The following is a 17,673-nucleotide window of genomic DNA, read 5'->3' as shown; positions in this document are numbered from 1 at the left end:
AGGGGAATTAAAATACATCTAAAAACAAATATGTGAATAAATAGCACTACTATTAAATAAAGTGGTTGCATTAGACATTTGATTTAATCAATATATATATTTATTATATGGCTCGAACAGTCTGGTCGAACTGTGGTATTTGAGCTCAGTTATGTACTTTGTTCCTATATTTATGACAACTGAAGTTGTAAACTTTTTTTTTTTTTTAAATATTTGCTTCTGCAACAACTGCAAAAAGACTCCAATTACGCTTCGTCTAACTTTTTAATTGAAGATTTGATATTTTTCAAATCCAGTCTCAGGACATCCAAAGATAAACTCAATGAGGTTTGATTAAATTGTTATCCCGACCTGCTTTTGTTTAAGTGAAATTTTAAACGGAGAAGCCGCTTGTCAGACTATTTAACATGATCACGGCGGTAAGACTTATTTCTAAATGCTACTTCATTTTCAATCAAATAACATTTCGTGATATAAAGAAATGTGGGACATTTTGCAAACCCAGCAAACTTTTAGTTTGAAGTGCATTTTCATGGCAGAATGTAATGAACATAAAGATTAATAACTGACATTTCTATTGTACTTTGACATGTCTTGGTGTGAAAAGACATGTTAGAAATCAAGCCTTTTTTAGTCAAACCTGAAAATGAACAAAAAGTCCAATAAAATGTTTGAATCTTAAAATCTTTGTCGTGACTCACAGCAAGAAGCGCCTCCGTTTGATTCCAGCTTTCTGCGTGAAGTTTGCATCTTGTCTCCGTGGGGTTTTTCTGCCGGTTCGACCGTTTCCTCCCGAAAGTCCAAAATCCTGCAGCAGGTTCACCAGAAACCCTAAAATAGCAAGAAGTGTGAACGCTTGTACGTCTTTATATGCCATCGAAATTCCCCTCTCGCCCAATGACAGCAACAGTGCAGGACACACTTTAAATAATGAATATATGATATATTTTTATTTGTATTTTTACGTACAGTATTTTACATGTATTTTTTTATATACAATATTTTATCAGAATTTTTTTTAATATATAACACATTTTATATCATTTATATATTTTTATACATTTTTTATATTATTATTTTTTTAATTTTTTTTTTAAGATGGCGCTGGAAGACAGCAGCCTGTCACAGCGGCTCCTATTGTGTTTTTTATCTCTCTCTTCACTTTTTAGACTGATTTTATTCATTTATCCGCTCCTCTTTTTGCAGGCTTTAGAATGTTGCTTTAGAATTTCAAAGAATTTCCCTTATGGGGATTGATATGAAATGACTTAAAAGTTGCATGAAAATGATCAGGAATGCATTCGATTTCCGTCTGAGATTCCCTTTGACGTTTTCTTCGCTGCACGATCCGCAGCCACGACGTGAAATAATAAACCAGGGTAAAGGATTAACCAGCCGTTGGACGGTTCAGCAGAAAGCCAAGGTACTGCATCCTGGACGTTTATATAACCGCCCCGTCTCGTGTTGTGATCACGGTTTCATCGGGGCTTTTCTGTTCCAAAGCTTGTTAATGCTTTAAAAGCCCTCCTCGAAGTTTCGTCCTCGCGCAGGATGGAAGCGTTTCAGTTCGGAGCTCCGGCCAAGTTGGCGTTTCCATCTCAAATGTGGTTTTATGATCCACGGTCCGTCCTGCAGCCATGGCATACTTGTGTGAATTTGTACTGACTCATGCCGACATTTTTCAGCTCCGCTTCCCTGGAATTTTTCTCCAGAAAAGATGTTGCTGTTGGGAAATGTTTGTGTTTTTTCGGCTTCTGCAGGAGAGATGCAGGCGGCGGCGGCGGCGGCGGCGGCGGCGCTGGCGGTGTTGAGCTGCGTCTGCAGCCTGAGCGCGTCCAAGCTGAACCAGATCCAACGGCAGGAGGAAGGAAACGCTGGCTACGAGTCGACGGCGGCCAAGAAGAAGAACCAGCCGCACATCATCTTCATCCTCATAGATGATCAGGTGTTTGTCCGAAACGCCAGTTTCTCCTAAACTTCTCGGTCATTCGGATTTGGATTAATTTTTGTTTGTTTTCTGTGACTCTTGAACGCGGCCATTTTTCAATTTAACTGAAATGAGTCATTGAAGTCTTGTAAAATCTTACCGTGGCATCTTTTTTTTCCTTTCAACGTTTCACCTCTTCTTCAACTCCCTTCAGCGTTATGTACGTGTGTGTGTCTGCAAGACAAATGCAATATTTGGTTTAGACACAAGAATAGAAACGTAAACGTGATAAGCAATTTTTTTTTCTCAATTTCCAGGACAAATTTGAACCCGTTTCTGTCGGTTTGTTTGTTTTTGGCGTAATTCAACCGCTCGTATCATAGAAGGAATTCTCTAATGTCAGTAAGCGTCGCCACCATCCAGACAACTGAAGAACCCTCAGAATAAGCCTTGAAACCTCACTCTCCCCAAACCGCAAATACAAACAGCAGCTTTTTGACCCCCATGTCAAATGAGGGGACTGGATTACTTCTGTTTTAGGTACTCGTCATCTGGGCTACCGGACTTTGACGTCACACCGCTCCGTCATATTCAGAAAGCGACGCCGCGTAACCTCGCTTTCTTATCTCTGAACGCATCAAGTTTAGGGTTCTAGTAATCCCCTCAAGGGTTGTACGTCACCTCCCGTTCCTGTTTGGATGTGATCGGTTACCCGTCTGTCCCCGTTCCTCTGATTCTTCAACCTTGTACCGTATTTCTTTTGTCCAAAAGTTGCTTTTTCTGACACCACAGTGCTCGAAAGCCCACTCGCCCTTTGGCCTTTCCCCTTCAGGGGTCTCCACCTTCTCCATCTAACTCTATTCTCTGGATCCTCCTCTCTCACAATGTCCATCAAGCTTCTCTTTAGTCTTCCTCTAGACCTCCTGCCTGGCAGCTCCATCTTCAGCAACCTTCTACCCAGATCTTCGCTATGGTTTGAACATGAATAGAGGAGTGCTCATGTCGAAACCATCTCAGTCGTCACGTTGTCTAAGTCATACATGTCCTGCACCCCATAACAAACGTTTCTTTTCCCTTCAGGAGGTTCCACCTTCTCCTTCTCACCCTATTCTCTGTATCCTCTCTCACACCAACTACCTTCATATCCTCCCTCACCACGTCCATCAATCTTCTCTTTGGTCTTCTTCTAGACCTCCAATTCCAGCATCCGTCTGCCAATGTATACACGATCTCTTCTATTGCATGGTAATAGTTTTCTCCTTCATAATGTTCAAATAATCTACATAAAATCCATTCCATAATAAAGGCTGTAATGCATGGTTGACTCACCGAGTGCTCCAATGTAGTGTTATGTAATCAAATATCCATCCATAATTGGAGCAGCGATGCTGTGCTCCAAAAAATAAAAGGGAACACTAAAACAACACAATGGAACTCCAAGTCAATCACTCTTGTGTGAAATCAAAGTGTCCACTTAGGAAGCAACACGGATTGATTTGGACTTGTTTTAAGGACATTACATCGACGTTGGATCAGCCCGGAGTGTGTTTTTACACTTTCATCCAAATCCAGACCTGCATGGGTTCTTACGTTTGACTCCCATCGGTCATTCTTGTGTGATTTTGTGGTCAGCACATTCAACGATGAAAAGAACAACCTATTTAAGAAGAATATATCATTCATTCAGATCTAGGATGGGTTATTTTAGTGTTCCCTTTATTTTTTGGAGCATTACATATTCATATATGGTTAAAAAAAAAAATCTAACAATGTACAAATAACTATAACAGGGGTTCAATGACATCGGTTACCACAACCCCAACATCAAGACCCCGACACTGGACAAGCTGGCAGCAGAAGGCGTGAAGCTGGAGAACTACTATGTCCAGCCCATCTGCACACCGTCTCGCAGCCAGCTGATCACCGGCAGGTACCGACCGTCTTCCATGTTAAAAAAAAAACAAAAACAAAACCTTAAAAGCCGCGGTCACAACCACTGTGTTCTGTTGGAGTTTTTATCGTCTGAGCGACTGGTAAGATGGGTATGCAATATTTAACTTTAGGACCTGAAGGGAACTTGAGAACGGCCATGATAAGGACCAGCTGTGCTGTGAAACACATGTCCAAGACAGGCCTTTATGATTAATTCTTTCCTGTATATTTCTCTCGAGGGTCTCGGATCGCTGCTTTTTGAAAACTCCCTTTCGTGTTTGCTAAGGCATTAAATGCAACATGTGGTGTTTACTTTGTACATTTCACTCCGAGGTCATGTTGCTTTTTGGAACAGCACCAACGCTCTATCACCTTGCCATTTTTTGAATATTTATTTCATTCATTTTGTTCCCCAGTTTATTATATTCTCCATGGCTCAGATTCCACTCTTAAAGTTTTGTTTCTTTTCAAGACAAAAGTTTGTCCATTTGACGAAAACTTGATTAGAAAGTTAATTCATTCGATGAGACTCATCCCCTCCAAAAAAATGGTTAAATTCAAACATTTACAAGGAATAAACAGTTCCAGTATAAAAGATGAATTTGTTATTTCCCTCATCCTTTCCCATTATTTTCCACTTACTTAATCTTCAGTTTAAAATACTTGTTTTCTGTCCTTTTCCAAATCTGAGAAAGTAAAGATCGATTCCTAATCTTGTGATTCATTCGCTCAGTGTCCTAGAGGATATTAATAGTGTTTGGGTCACATCTTGGAAAACATCTCGCCCAGGAGGCCTCTTTATTTCTAGTAGACTCTGGAGCTTCTCGAGCTCATGATGCTACTGAGATGCTAATTTGAGTTTGGCAGGTCCAGTTACTTTGACAAAAATTGACAACTGAGAACCTTCATCTTCTTTTCTTCTGGTCTTTTCCCTTCAGTGGAATCCACCTTCTCCATCCAACCCTGTTCTCTGGACCCTCCTCTCTCACACCAACTACCTTCATATCCTCTCTCACCACGTCCATCAAGCTTCTCTCTGGTCGTCCTCTAGACCTCCAATTCCAGCATCCGTGTACCAATAAATTCACTGTCCGTGACCCAACCATCTTTGACCTTCTCCAAAACATCTTCCGTGTGCCGTCCCTCTGATGGACTCACTTCTGATCCTATGTCATCGTACTCCTGACACTTTTCTCCACCCGTTCCAACCTGCTGAACCCATTTCTTTATCTCATTTCCACGCTCTCCATTGCTCTGGACCGTTGAGCACCTGAAATCCAGCTTCTTGATCTCCACTCCCTGTATCCTCAGCATTCCACCCGGGTTCTTCTCATTCACACACACATTCTGCCTTGCTGCAACCAGAGCATACCTCCACCTCTCCAGATGTTCCTCCACCTGTTCTCTGCTCTCACTACAGATCACAATGTCATCTGCAAACATCATGGTCCAGGGAGATTCCTCTCTAACCTCATCTGTCAGCTTGTCCATCAGCAAACCTTCATCGACATACATAAACAGTGTTCCTCTGTTTCCTCAGCCTTTGTGCTTGTGCATGTTTTGACTATTGTCCACATTGTTACGGACCTCCAGACACTCAGAACAGCTCCGATCTTTACATCCATTCAACAAAAACAACTCCTTGGACATCAAACGTTGAACTGTAGCTTGAGTCTTTAAACTACAGTGCCCGTGGGTTCAAAACAGCGAGAGCCCAAGGGAACCCAGGAGGACACAAGAATCACCGTAGGCCTATGGTCAACAAGACCAGACAACTCCTGCCTGGTCAAAGGGGTCCTTTTAAGGAAGCTCACTGGAGCCTGCCGAGGGCGTGACACGTACACTATTTGGCCAAAAGTATTTGCTCACCTGCCTTGACTGGCATATGAACTGAAGTGACATCCCATTCCTAATCCATAGGGTTCAATATGACGTGGGTCCACCCTTTGCAGCTAGAACAGCTTCAGCTCTTCTGGGAAGGATGCACACAAGCTTCAGGAGTGTGTTGATGGCAATTTTGGACCATTCTTCCTGTGATGTTGGACAAGAAGGCCTGGCCTCTCATTCACCCCAAATGTGCTCTATGGGGTTGAGGTCAGGACTCTTTATGGAGCTTGCTTAGTGCACTGGTGCAGAGTCATGTTGGAAAAGGAAGGGTCCAGCTCCAAACTGTTCCCAAAAAGTTGGGAGCATCCAATTGTCCAAAATCTCTTGAAGCTTTCAGAGTTCCTTTCATTACGGAGACGGCGTCTCCAACGCTCCAGAGTCCAGTGTTGGTATGCTTTACACTCCTGCACCCCACGCTTTGCATTGCACTTCGGTTGCACTTCGGTTGCACTTCGGTTGCACTTCGGTTGCGGCCGCTCAGCCTTGGAAAGCCATTCTGTGAAGGCCACATGAAGTTTGGAGGTCTGTAGCAATCCACTCTGCAGAAAGTCGGCGACATTTCGGCAGTACGCGTCTCCGCGTCCGCCGATCCCACCCCGTCACTTTACTTGGCGGGTGAGTTGCTGTCGTTCCTGAACACCTCCATGTTCTACTAATCCAGCTGACCCTCAACTGTAGAATACTTAAGAGCGACTGGATTTGTTGCACATCCTATCACAGCTCCACGCTTGAATTCACTGAGAGCAACCCGTACTTTCACAAATGTTTTAAAGTATGCATAGGTGCTGGATTTGCTACACCTGTGGCCGTGGAAGTGATTGGAACACCTGGTTCCAATCATTTGGACGGGTGAGCCAATACTTTTGGCCATGTAGTGCATTCAGCAGAGCTTATGAAGCTATTTGCAGCACAAACACTTGGAAATCTGCAGTGATATTTATCAAGACTCGTGCAGCGGATGCTTGGAATAGTCAATTGAAGGACCAACTGGAGAATCTGACCAGATTTCTTGTGCAGTCATTGGCAGAGTGTCCCTTTTGGGTACCTTAGGATATGCTCTCTGCTTATAGTGGACCACACTGGGCCTCTTTAGCAATAGACCTTTACAGCGTCAGAGATCATGGTTCTGTTCCCAAAAAACACTCGTTCAGCCCAGGTTGGAATGGAGGAATGACAACAAGTCTTGGGGTCTTCTCGAAACTTAGAGTAAGACGGAGCACCGACTGGAGAGGAAAGTCAGTACAACATTAGCGGTGATGCAGCCATGAAGGAGTGAGCCAGAGAGGAAAATTCTCAATTTCCCCATCCATTCACGCTCCCCTCTCATTTCTGCTCACCCGCTTGGAGTCAATCCAATGGACAAAACCAACAGGCATCTCCTGGTGGAGACCTCAAGGTGGATCCAGGGAGGGACTATGAATCCCATCCGGCCTTGGAAAACCTCGATGCTTCTAGGAAGAGCTAGAAAGGGTTACTGGGCTCGAGAACACCTAAATCAGCCCGCTTGATCTGCTCGCATCATGAAGTGGCTCCAGACAAACAGTGGAACTTTGACGACGAACGAAGATGATGAGCAACCACTTGGCTTGTCGGGTCAAACTCCTTTGAGATGAAAAACACTTTGGTTTGCCTCTCGGCCAAGCCGTGAATAAATACACTCTTGTTTTTCAGTGGGAAAGTGTGCTTTGGACCCATCTTTTGTTGTTCTGTAACCATTTATAACATTTGTTTCAACACAAGGAAGACGTTTTTTTTTTGTTTTTTTTTGTCATTCGAGCTTTAATTGACTGCATCTGGTTGTTTGTTCTCTGTTTTCAGAATCATATCTCAGGAGAAAATCCTTTCGTGTCTTTTTACAGCGGGATGTGATTATGTTACAGTAGCTCCAGAAACATGCTAGAATGATTGAAAATGTTACAGGAGACGGAAAATCCTGCTTTTCTACTTTTACCCAAGTGGTTTCAAGTTGTGGTATCGCTTTGAGCGGAGATGCTTCGGTGCCAGTCGTTCCTTTAAACGTGCAGACATTGACGATACATCTAACATCCAAATGTTAGCAACATTATTTAACCAAGACATGACATCAGTTAAGGACGTTTGGTTGAATCCGGAATGTAAAATTTTCGCCGTTCCTGCTCAGTAATGAACATTACATGTATAGTCATTAAAGTCACCGGTAGTTTTTTTCCAATATTCTCAATGAATGAACTGATCATTTTTGACCATTTCTTAAGTCATTTCTTGTATTTTCGGGGGTCATTTTTAAATGTCTTTTCAGGTTAAATTAATCCCAGATATCAGTACAAATCCAAATAAATCCAGACTTATGACTGCGAGGGTCAAAAACAGATGGCAATTCTACCGCGCTCTCTGCCGTTCTTGGGTCACAATTTAATCGTCTGTAATCGATTTGATACCGTGATATCGTTTTTTGTCTCACGGCGGCGTTACTATTGAAGCCACATGGCTGCATGGCGCTACATCTGCTACATCCAGTTTGTTTGTCCCGCAAATAGTTCAATCTCCTCTGAAAGTCTGATTTTACAAAGGCTTTTGGATAATCCCACACCAGATTTGTCACTCCAGTTTTGTCTAGACTAGCGGTCGGCAACCTCTTCCATCTTTACACTGCGGCTCCGAGCGGCTTGGGAAAATAAATTATAAATATTTAATTGAAGTGTATTTCATTTGCGTTAATTCCTTTTTTTAACTTTTAGTTCTAAGTTGGAAGATTATTGTGATCTTGAAATATTAAATAAAATAATATTCATTATTTTATGGTGCTCAAAATAAGCCGGTATACCCGCCAGCCGGTAAAGTCCCGATTTGCAGAGGCTGTGCGCAGAAGTTCAGTAGCAGAAGTCCCATAAACCAGGTAAAATCAATATTTATGAAGATATTTTGCAAATGATTATTTTTTATTGTTTACTGACACGGTGATTTTTTTCCCGATTTATTTTTAAAATTCAGGTCAAGGCTCCGCTACACGCTCTGAAAGCCCAAAGCTCAAAATGAGTTCATTACATTAATTAAATTTAATATTTTTCCGTAATAGTTTGTGAATTTCAGAAGCAACACACGACACACTTGTTTATAAAAAATGTAAAGGTAATAAAAAGCAACATATACAGCGATACCTTTATTTTAGACGTCAAAAAGTAATTGCGGCTCCCAGAGTTTTCTTTTCCGAGGAAACCGGGTCCAAATGTCTCTTTGGGTGCTGAGGGTTGCCGACCCCTGGACTAGACATTTGGATGCCGACCTCATCGCTGCCGTGGATAAAAAGTCATTCGGCAAAAGATCCGCTTCGCGTTGAGCGCATTCAACCCCCATCTTTCCATTCCCTGCGTTCAAAACGACCCCTGGAGTCCGAACGCGAGGCTCGGCGGGCGATCGAACGACCCAAAGAAACCAGCGAAAGGCTTTTTTTTTCTTCCAGATATCAGATCCACACGGGACTGCAGCACTCCATCATCAGACCCAGCCAGCCCAGCTGCTTGCCTCTGCACATGGACACGCTGCCCGAGAGGCTCCAGCAGGCCGGATACTCCACGCACATGGTGGGCAAATGGCACCTGGGCTTCTACAGGTGAGGCGGGGAAGCGCTTTTCTTTGCTCGTGATCCCCCGATGGTGAAAACTGGGTGTCGGTTTCCTCCAGGAAAGCGTGCCTGCCAACCAGGAAGGGGTTCCACACTTTCTTCGGTTCGTTAACCGGAAGCGTGGATTACTACAGGTAGGTTTTGAGAAGCGCGGACTCTTAGTTTACGGTCGAAATATAACATAGCGCAATGTCATGACTCGTTCCAGATGACCTCTGATTGGTCAGCCATCCTTTTTTTTTTTTTTTCTTTTACATCCACTTCGGTTCTGACCCCAACACGAGTCAAAAATGTGCTCAAGCTGTAAGTAATAAGAGCAGCTAGAAAGCATCTCCACCCAGATAAGGCATTTTCACCGGGCCGCCTCTCAGGCCGTCAACCATCTGAGTCCGACTTTGCAGCTGGATTGTAAACGGGTCGTCCAAAAAGACATTTGCGTGTATAATCGGTTGTCGTCGCAGCGGCGTGGAGAGTGGCAGATGTGAAGAGGCCATGTATCTGTTTTTTTCGGGACGGAAGAACGCGTTCGGCGGCCCACGCTTGAATATTTGTCTTTTTCCTCTGCCATCCTGATCCTAGTAAAAAGACCCGCGGACAAAGGAATCTCTGTGATCTGTCGGGATCCAGATGTGTAACAGTGCGTCCATTTAAAAAGTATGCAGACACTGGAATTTATATTAAAGAACGTATATCAACATCAAAGTAAGAAAATACGACAAAATCTAGGAGATTCTTAGATCTGCGTGGGATCACGATGTATCGAGTAGAAAGAGGAATTTCGACCTTTCGGTGCCGATAAATGTTCCTTCGAGTGACTTCAACATTTAAAAATACAGGTTAAAACCTCGTGAATGTCTCTTTTCGAGGCGTTACGATGAGACGTGCATGAGGAACTCCTTTATTTTTCCCATCGGAGGAAAATTGGCGAAAAATAGGGCACCATTAAACATCTGTCAAATCTAGAAGCGCTACTCGCTTCGGGAAAATCTGCTCCTCGATAAGCAGAAGCTTCCGAATTGGTTTCAGCAGTTTTGTTTGGCGCCAAACGTCGACCCGATCGGATTCCTGTTTTACAACTGAGCCTGGCAAACACCTTTTTCAAATTTAGGGTCGATCTGGAAGGGATGTTAAGCATCGCTCTCCTCCACGCTGATCCGATACGTTCAAACAGGTCGAAATAGTTTGGAGCTCAAGCTAACGGCGTGTTCCCGAATCCAGTGCCAGCGGACCAATCAAAAGTCTATAAAAGTGTCGGTCAGCTTCGTCGACAGTGTTTCCACCGACGTTAAAAAGACCCAACGTTGATCGATAAGCTTTGCCAACAATCGACCAAATCAATCAAAAACAACCAAAACTGCAGACCTTTTATCCATGAATCCTTTCTTAATTAGTTTAAATCCAGACTTTTGGACAAAAGTCCAGCAACCGCTGTGGCAGAAGATGTTTCACTCACACTGGGTTGTCTTGTTTTTTTTGGCCGCCTCTTCATTTAACTGCAGCTGTTTCAATGCATCTTGAGAGCCTCGTCAGTCCTCAGGGGTTGGAACCGTCTTGTTTCTGATCATAGCTGAGGAAGACGATACACAAATGTCAAAATAGTAGCCTGACGTCTTGCTGCTTTCAGTTATTATAGAATTCAACTTACCCGATGGGTCATTTAGCGAGGTTGCAATTTTTTTTAGCCACTTCTTCCGTCAAAGTTACACATTCTTATTTGGCCCGAGAGAAGGAGAATCTGGATTCCACTGAAGGGAAAAGCGCAAAGGAAAAGAAGAAGCAGCGAGCGCTATGATCAAATGCAGGGATCTGGATTTTGTCCTTATTTGTTGTAAAACCATCTGCAAAATCCATCTTTTTTAGCGACTGAATGCCCACCTCCCTCCCAAATGACATTTGCCTTGTTGGATATCTTTGGTTGAAGATGTGAGTCTTCTGTCAAAGCCTCACATCAAGATACTTTTAACAAACTGTGCAATAAAATTGTCCAAACACACCCATTTTTATCAAATTCCGATTTCGCGATCCCTTTATTTCCCGTCTGGCATCGAGAACATCGAGCGCGTTTCAAAATCGTCTTTCTGATTTTTTTTTCGAAGTGCACTTTGAAGAGAGTTGAAGCGGCGAAGTGGAAAACAAAATGGAATCGACAATGAAGTCAAACAAAAACGAATAAATGAATAATTATAAAGCGGTAGGAATTACGAGCCGGAGAATAAAAGAAAATGTAGCGGATGTGAAGACGAGCCCTTAAACAGCCACAAAAGATCCATGATTAATACTATTAATGTACATAGTTTATATTGTGTACTTTATATGTCATTTCCTTGAGAGAAAACTATTTTTAAAAACATCCTCTACTTTATATTCAGTGGACAAAATATATGCATTACAATGTTTCCCATTTTTCCCATTATTTTTTTTTGTACAGAGCTCAGAACTGATAGGAGGAAGTTCCATGAATAAATTAACAGGACATCACCTCTGAAATAAAGATTACTTAAAAACAAACTAACAATTATTTCTCTAAAAAGCTCATAAAGCAATTACTTTTTAATAACCGCGAAGAAATTAAACAAAAAAAAAATCTTTACTAACCAATTAATGTTGGATTATTGGTCTGGAAAATTCACACCATTAAAAAAAACAAATTGGCAAGCAGGAAAACTACTGGATCTATGGAGAGGAAAAAAAAAAAAAAAAAACAGGACGTCGTGAGAAAATTTGCTGAAAACTCCCCCAACAATTACATCGCATTTTTAATTAAAATATTATTAAAATATATTAAGACTTTCACCGGCTGAATTGGAAATTGTCAGATTTCGCTTAGTTGGCTCAAAAATGTTTTATTCAGCGAGTGCAAAAACAATTTGTCATTAAGTGTCTGCGCCTGCGATGCAGCGACAAGCACAGCAATTAAATTCTCTGGAATCCACAAAAAGTCATTTCTAATCTTTTGATCGCTGGTGTGTCGCCAGATTTTTTATTATTTTTATTTTTTTGTGCCCCAAAAGGTTCAAAGAACACCGCTGGAAGTCACGATTATAAGAAAGCTATTCATATATCATTTGCCAACCAGTAATGCTGTCGTCATTTTTTAAGTTATGTATTCACACATCTGTCACAAACATTTAAATCAAAGAAAAAAATGAAATTACTCTTTAAATGGGGAAAACATTTAAATCTGACGCATGAGTTTCATTCCTAAGCGTTTATCGGGAGATTCGCGGGATAAAAGTCACCTTTTTAAATGGTTTTAAATGTATTTGTCAGCTCGAATTGCTATGTTTTATTGTTAAATCTTGATATTTTCTTTTCCACTGCTTTCTTTTCATTTCTCTGTTTAAGGATTAAACCAACATCAGCCGCTTTATCGACCTCTTGCGCACTTCCTGTTTTGCTATAATGCGTAATCGTATAATGATTAGTATTCATGAATTGAATTTCTAAAAATGATCTCTTAAAAAATAAAGTCTTTAGAAATAATAACAAATAATAATGATGTTTCACATGCATGAGAGCAGGATAAGCGGTGTAGATAATGAAAGAATCATCGTTGATGACGACGAACTTCATTTAGCTGCTATTTTTCTTCACACTTCACAAAACCCGCCTTCATGCCGAGGTCGGCTTTAACCACAAAGGACAAGAGGCGCGTTTGTCATCGTGACAATCAATCATTCGAAAACACAAATTGTTGAATAAATACGAAGTTAATGTAGCGGTTATAACTTTATCCAAAGCAGACGGCGTTTGCGGAATCACGCGTAGCTATAAATGCAGCCTCGCTATCGTTTGCTTTATTTGCCTGGTCTTTTCTGCAGCTACGGATCGTGCGACGGCCCCGGCCTGTGTGGTTACGACCTCCACGATAATGAAAGTGTGGCGTGGGGGCAGGAAGGAAAGTATTCAACTATGCTGTTCACGCAGCGAGCCCGCAAGATCCTGGAGAGTCACCACCCGGCAGAGCGGCCGCTCTTCCTGCTGCTCTCCCTGCAGGTACGCAAACATTAGCGTCAAAAACGTCTTAAGCGCAACTTGGAAAATCGGTCTCATGGATAAAACTAGATATGGACACCAGATGGGTGCATATAGAGCGAGGTTCAGTTCAAAATGTGTCGCTTTCAACTCTTCCCTTTCTAAATTCAAAAGTAAGACGTGGACTTAAGATACAAAATGAATATGTCAACCGTACGCTAAAGGTTTGGGAAAAGACAAGACGATTCCCGAATCGACCTCCGTCTCTATCGAGGGCAGTGAAAATAACAGCAGCAGGTGATTTTCTGCCTGCAAAGATGGACGGTGGTTTCATTCGATGGGCAGGGAAAGGTTTAATCACAATAAATCACTTATTTGAAGGAAGAACTCTGAAGGCTTTTTCACAACTTCAGGCAAAATACGACATTGACTCTAAGGATTTATTTAGATGTTTTCAAATTCGACATTATTTGATGACACACAAAGAACGGGACAACATTAAAGAAGCTTCGACTCATTTTGAACAATATTGGATTGAGATAGTTGAGAACAAAATGAACATTAAAAATACAACATCAGATATATATGGCAGGATACGTATGGACACTTCAGTGGACACACTGGATGTGAAAGCGAAGTGGGAACTGGAATCTAATGCCGTGATTGCTGATGGAGAATGGGAGAGTTCTTGGTTGCCCTGGCAACAATGTTTAAGCAGCCCAACATGGAGGGACTTCAGCTGGAAGTTAAGAATAAGGTCTTTTAAAACTCCCTTGATAATAGCTTCTTATGATAATAACTGTTCTCCCCTGTGTCGGAGGGGCTGTGGCATAATTTTTTGGGACGGCCCTAAACTGATGAAATTCTGGGAAGAGGTAAAAAAAAACAAATAAGTGAGATTTTAAAATTAAACAGACCAATTGATCCACAGCAAGTTATTATGGGTACGGCATCAACAAGCGACTTAAGGAAAAACCAGGTGTTTTCGCTTAGAGTTCTTCTATTAATTGCACATAAAATGATCCCAATAAACTGGCTCAAACCCCACAAACCTACTGGACCAGCGGCGTCCGAGGCTTCAGGATGGAAACTCCATGGACTTCAGACAGACCTGTATCTTGACAAATGGACATCCATCAAAAAATATTTGGAGAGTTGAAGATATTATCTCTATTTGACTAAAAACGTCTTAGCGCGGGGTTTTTTTTAGCCGTAGCCCGTCGGAAACATCAAGAACAAGTGTTCCCTTTTTTTTTTTTTTGTTGCAAAATATGCAAAAAAAAACGGTATTCAAAGCCGGCTGAAAAATGTGTTTTCATGTTTTGTTTTTTTTTCGTCTGGTCGCTGGAGCAAAGAGCTTGAAAGAAACACCGGAGCCACATGAAAGAGTCGCCTATTTACAGGCGCTGAGGCCGAAGTGAAAGACGCTGTTTGGCTCATTTAGCTGAGCTGTTTCATGTCAAAAAAAAAAACAAAAATAAACACGGAATATTTGAATTCGAGGTCAAAAGTGTATCAACCTAAAAGGGTGTGTTTTTGCAGGGCGACCCTGCCTCGTGCACGGTAAGTAGTTTTTAAACTGCCGTCGGAATTCACCTTCCATCAAGACATATTATGAATCAAAGCACGTGCACGTGATAAAATCGCAGACCTTTTCCGATGTTAACAGTTTCCTGGAATAATTGCACAGAAATGAAGCCAGAATAGACAAACGTGTAAAGAACTGCACGTCTAAATAGGAAGGAGTCAAAAAAGACAGGATATGGTGTTCTGAGTTAACTTGGAAATTAAGAGGAGGTTTTGGACAACAAACTAGAAAGAAGGTTAAGGAATTAAGGAATTTTACTTTGTTTGTTTGTTACTTTGTTTACTTTGTTTCTACAAGTCGTCTTTTGCAAATTATCTTTCTTATATCATTTCCAAGAAAACGGTTGCCTCTTTTTTTCTGCGCTCATGCATTCATTTTCTATACCTGACTTTATCTCCAAATCATCAATGTGTTGTCATGTGCTGTCCCTCTAGTGGACTTCCTGATCCAGCTTGGTCCCTTCCAAAGAGAACCTCAGCATCTTAATCTCTGCGACCTCCACCTCTGCTCCACCTTCTCTTCAATGCTACCGTCTCTGATAATAAACCAAAATATCACTTACAGATGGATTTTTGTCCATGAAGATCTTCCGTTGTTGTTCCAGGTCTCCGTTCTGCAGGTGAAAGCTGCACCGTGCGTCCTGAATCTTTTCCTCCAGAGTGTTGTATGGCGTTCTAGGTATCCATCGTTGAGCTTCCAAATGGGCTCGCCTTGGCGTGTCCACCTCTTCTGGTCAAGTCAGATGTTTGTCCTTCTTGCTGACCCCGGTCAGGAAGCTGCTGAGATCGTTGTAGAAGGGTTCTTTGGAACTCAGTGATGCCTTGGGGAAGGCTCTCCAGTTGTCTTGCTTGGCCGGTGCACATGCTAAAACCAACTCCAGAGGTTCTCATATCATCTTCAGGTCTGCAGTGAAAGGTGTTGCCTCCTCCGACCTCCTCAAACTGGGTCTTACCGGCTACTCTGGTCTCACTGGAGACAGCTGTAGCGATCCGCAAGGGTCCTGGCAATGAAGGCTGAGCGGCAAATTGGTCAATTGCCCGTCAAGCAGGATGCAGACTTTCCACTCTGCAAGGATTAAGAGTCTCTTGTTCTGACTGGCTGGGGCAAATGTTGCCTACCAAGCTGTCTGGAGCAGGTTTTGTTTAGGGTATGCTTTCTATTCCCCTTGTGGGGAGACCAGTGGCATCCCTAAAAATGGCTGCTCTGTGTCCGAGGGAGGACACCGGTGAACAGTAAATGGCCATCACCCTACAGCCACCAGCATGCAGAGTAATGACTAGGAGCTCAAGCAGCATCCTTTCCCTGCTCCCGTTGTCACTGCTCCGTTGCCACGGGACTTACGGGTACAAGCTGGTATGGTTGTTTGTTGTCTCTGAACAGGATACCTGTCTTAGCGGCGTACAGAAGTTTTAAGTGTTGTGCAGTCCTCTCACCACCCTCTCACTTTGGAAGGGTCATTGCTACACAGATGCAGGAACTGCCACATGTATGGCAGCTCAGGAAGGTGCAGCTTTGTTTTTTGGGGTATGCACCGCCCAGCCTTTGCCTAAGGAGGTATAGTTTGCAAGGAAGGTCAGAGTTGCCTTCTCCTAGCTTGTTCCTGAAGAGGAATGACCTTCCAGGCAGCAGGTGGTTTGAGTTTCCCCTCTCCTAGGCTGTGTGTTGACTAGAATAGGTACTACCGGACATACCTTTCGGGCATGTGGGTGGACCAGGTCTGTCAGTAAGGGCTTTTCCTGAGCCAAGACCCTTTGCTGAGGTAAGGTTCTACCCCTGCAGGCTACGGTTGCAGTTTAAAGTGATTCATGATCTGTACCACTTACCTTGTCTCTTGTCTGGACTCTGACTTTATCTCCAAAACATCTGTGCTGTCCCTCACCTCTGATCCCATCAGTCTTGGTCAACTTGGTCTCTTTGTACTGTGAAGCATACTTTTCGTTATTAATCTCAAAATCTAGACGTAAATAAATAAATGAACATAAATGTATACCCAACAGGCAGTTCACACTCCTCTGCAGCCTCCCAAGTCCTTTATCTACCCGTACCGAGACATGGCGAACGTCGCGAGGAGGAAGTTTGCCGCCATGGTTACCACAGTGGACGAGGCGGTCCGCAACGTCACGTACGCCCTCCGAAAGTACGGCTACTACAAGAACAGCGTCATCATCTACTCCACAGACAACGGCGCCCAGCCTTTTACGGGCGGGAGTAACTGGCCCCTGAGGGGCCGCAAGGTAACGTCTTTGCATTCTGGGAAATGTCTGGAAGGCACAAGCTTTGTTTATTCCAAAAATACTATTTTATGCTGGTTTCAGGATATTATTTCAAAGAAACATTTCATTGATTCCAGACATTTAGTCCCATCTGATGTGCTTTGGATTTTCAGGAAAATTGGATCCAGAAACTCTAAACTTTTGGATTATTCCATCTGAAATGATTATTTTCTCAATATTAGATAATATTTCCCTGAAACAAAACTAACGGGAAACCTTGGAAGAAACCTCGTATTGTTGAAGAACTGATAAAGAATGCAAATGCCAAACTCATTTGAGGTCAACAAGCTGAATTTTCTAGTTTTTGTCATAGTTTTAGAATTATACAAACATTCTTACGGTGTATAACCACCACACTGTCTCATCAGCTCCCTGTTTCCTCAGAGTGGAAACAGCTGGTCATCTTTTCTGTTGGAAGCAAAGGCCAAAATAGGCTAAAATACAAATCAACAGCAACTACGTTAAATTGTAAAACGGCCCAAATACGCCC

At 42.5% G+C, this 17,673-nt stretch overlaps 1 protein-coding gene across 2 annotated transcripts in view; it reads left to right on the top strand.

Annotated features, from left to right (window-relative positions):
* Positions 1-17,673, top strand: part of LOC147230049 (arylsulfatase I-like) — a 42,187-nt gene that overhangs the window by 14,805 nt on the left and 9,709 nt on the right. Inside the window, exons 1-7 of one of the 2 annotated variants that reach the window (XM_086153170.1) lie at positions 1,817-1,945; positions 3,118-3,172; positions 3,718-3,857; positions 9,186-9,335; positions 9,407-9,481; positions 13,169-13,343; positions 16,908-17,144. In XM_086153170.1, the coding sequence (XP_086009296.1) occupies positions 1,938-1,945; positions 3,118-3,172; positions 3,718-3,857; positions 9,186-9,335; positions 9,407-9,481; positions 13,169-13,343; positions 16,908-17,144 (840 nt within the window). In that variant the 5' untranslated portion in view covers positions 1,817-1,937. Of the gene's footprint in view, positions 1-1,760; positions 1,946-3,117; positions 3,173-3,717; positions 3,858-9,185; positions 9,336-9,406; positions 9,482-13,168; positions 13,344-16,907; positions 17,145-17,673 lie in introns of those variants that run through there. The other variant, XM_086153169.1, reaches the window with a different exon arrangement.

Source organism: Fistularia commersonii, chromosome 10, assembly GCF_037954325.1.
Source record: "Fistularia commersonii isolate RoL2024-O1a breed Wild chromosome 10, RoL_Fcom_v1.0, whole genome shotgun sequence".
NCBI lineage: Eukaryota > Metazoa > Chordata > Actinopteri > Syngnathiformes > Fistulariidae > Fistularia > Fistularia commersonii.
Note: the sequence above shows the minus strand (reverse complement) of the source record. Positions and strands in the feature narration are given on the sequence as shown.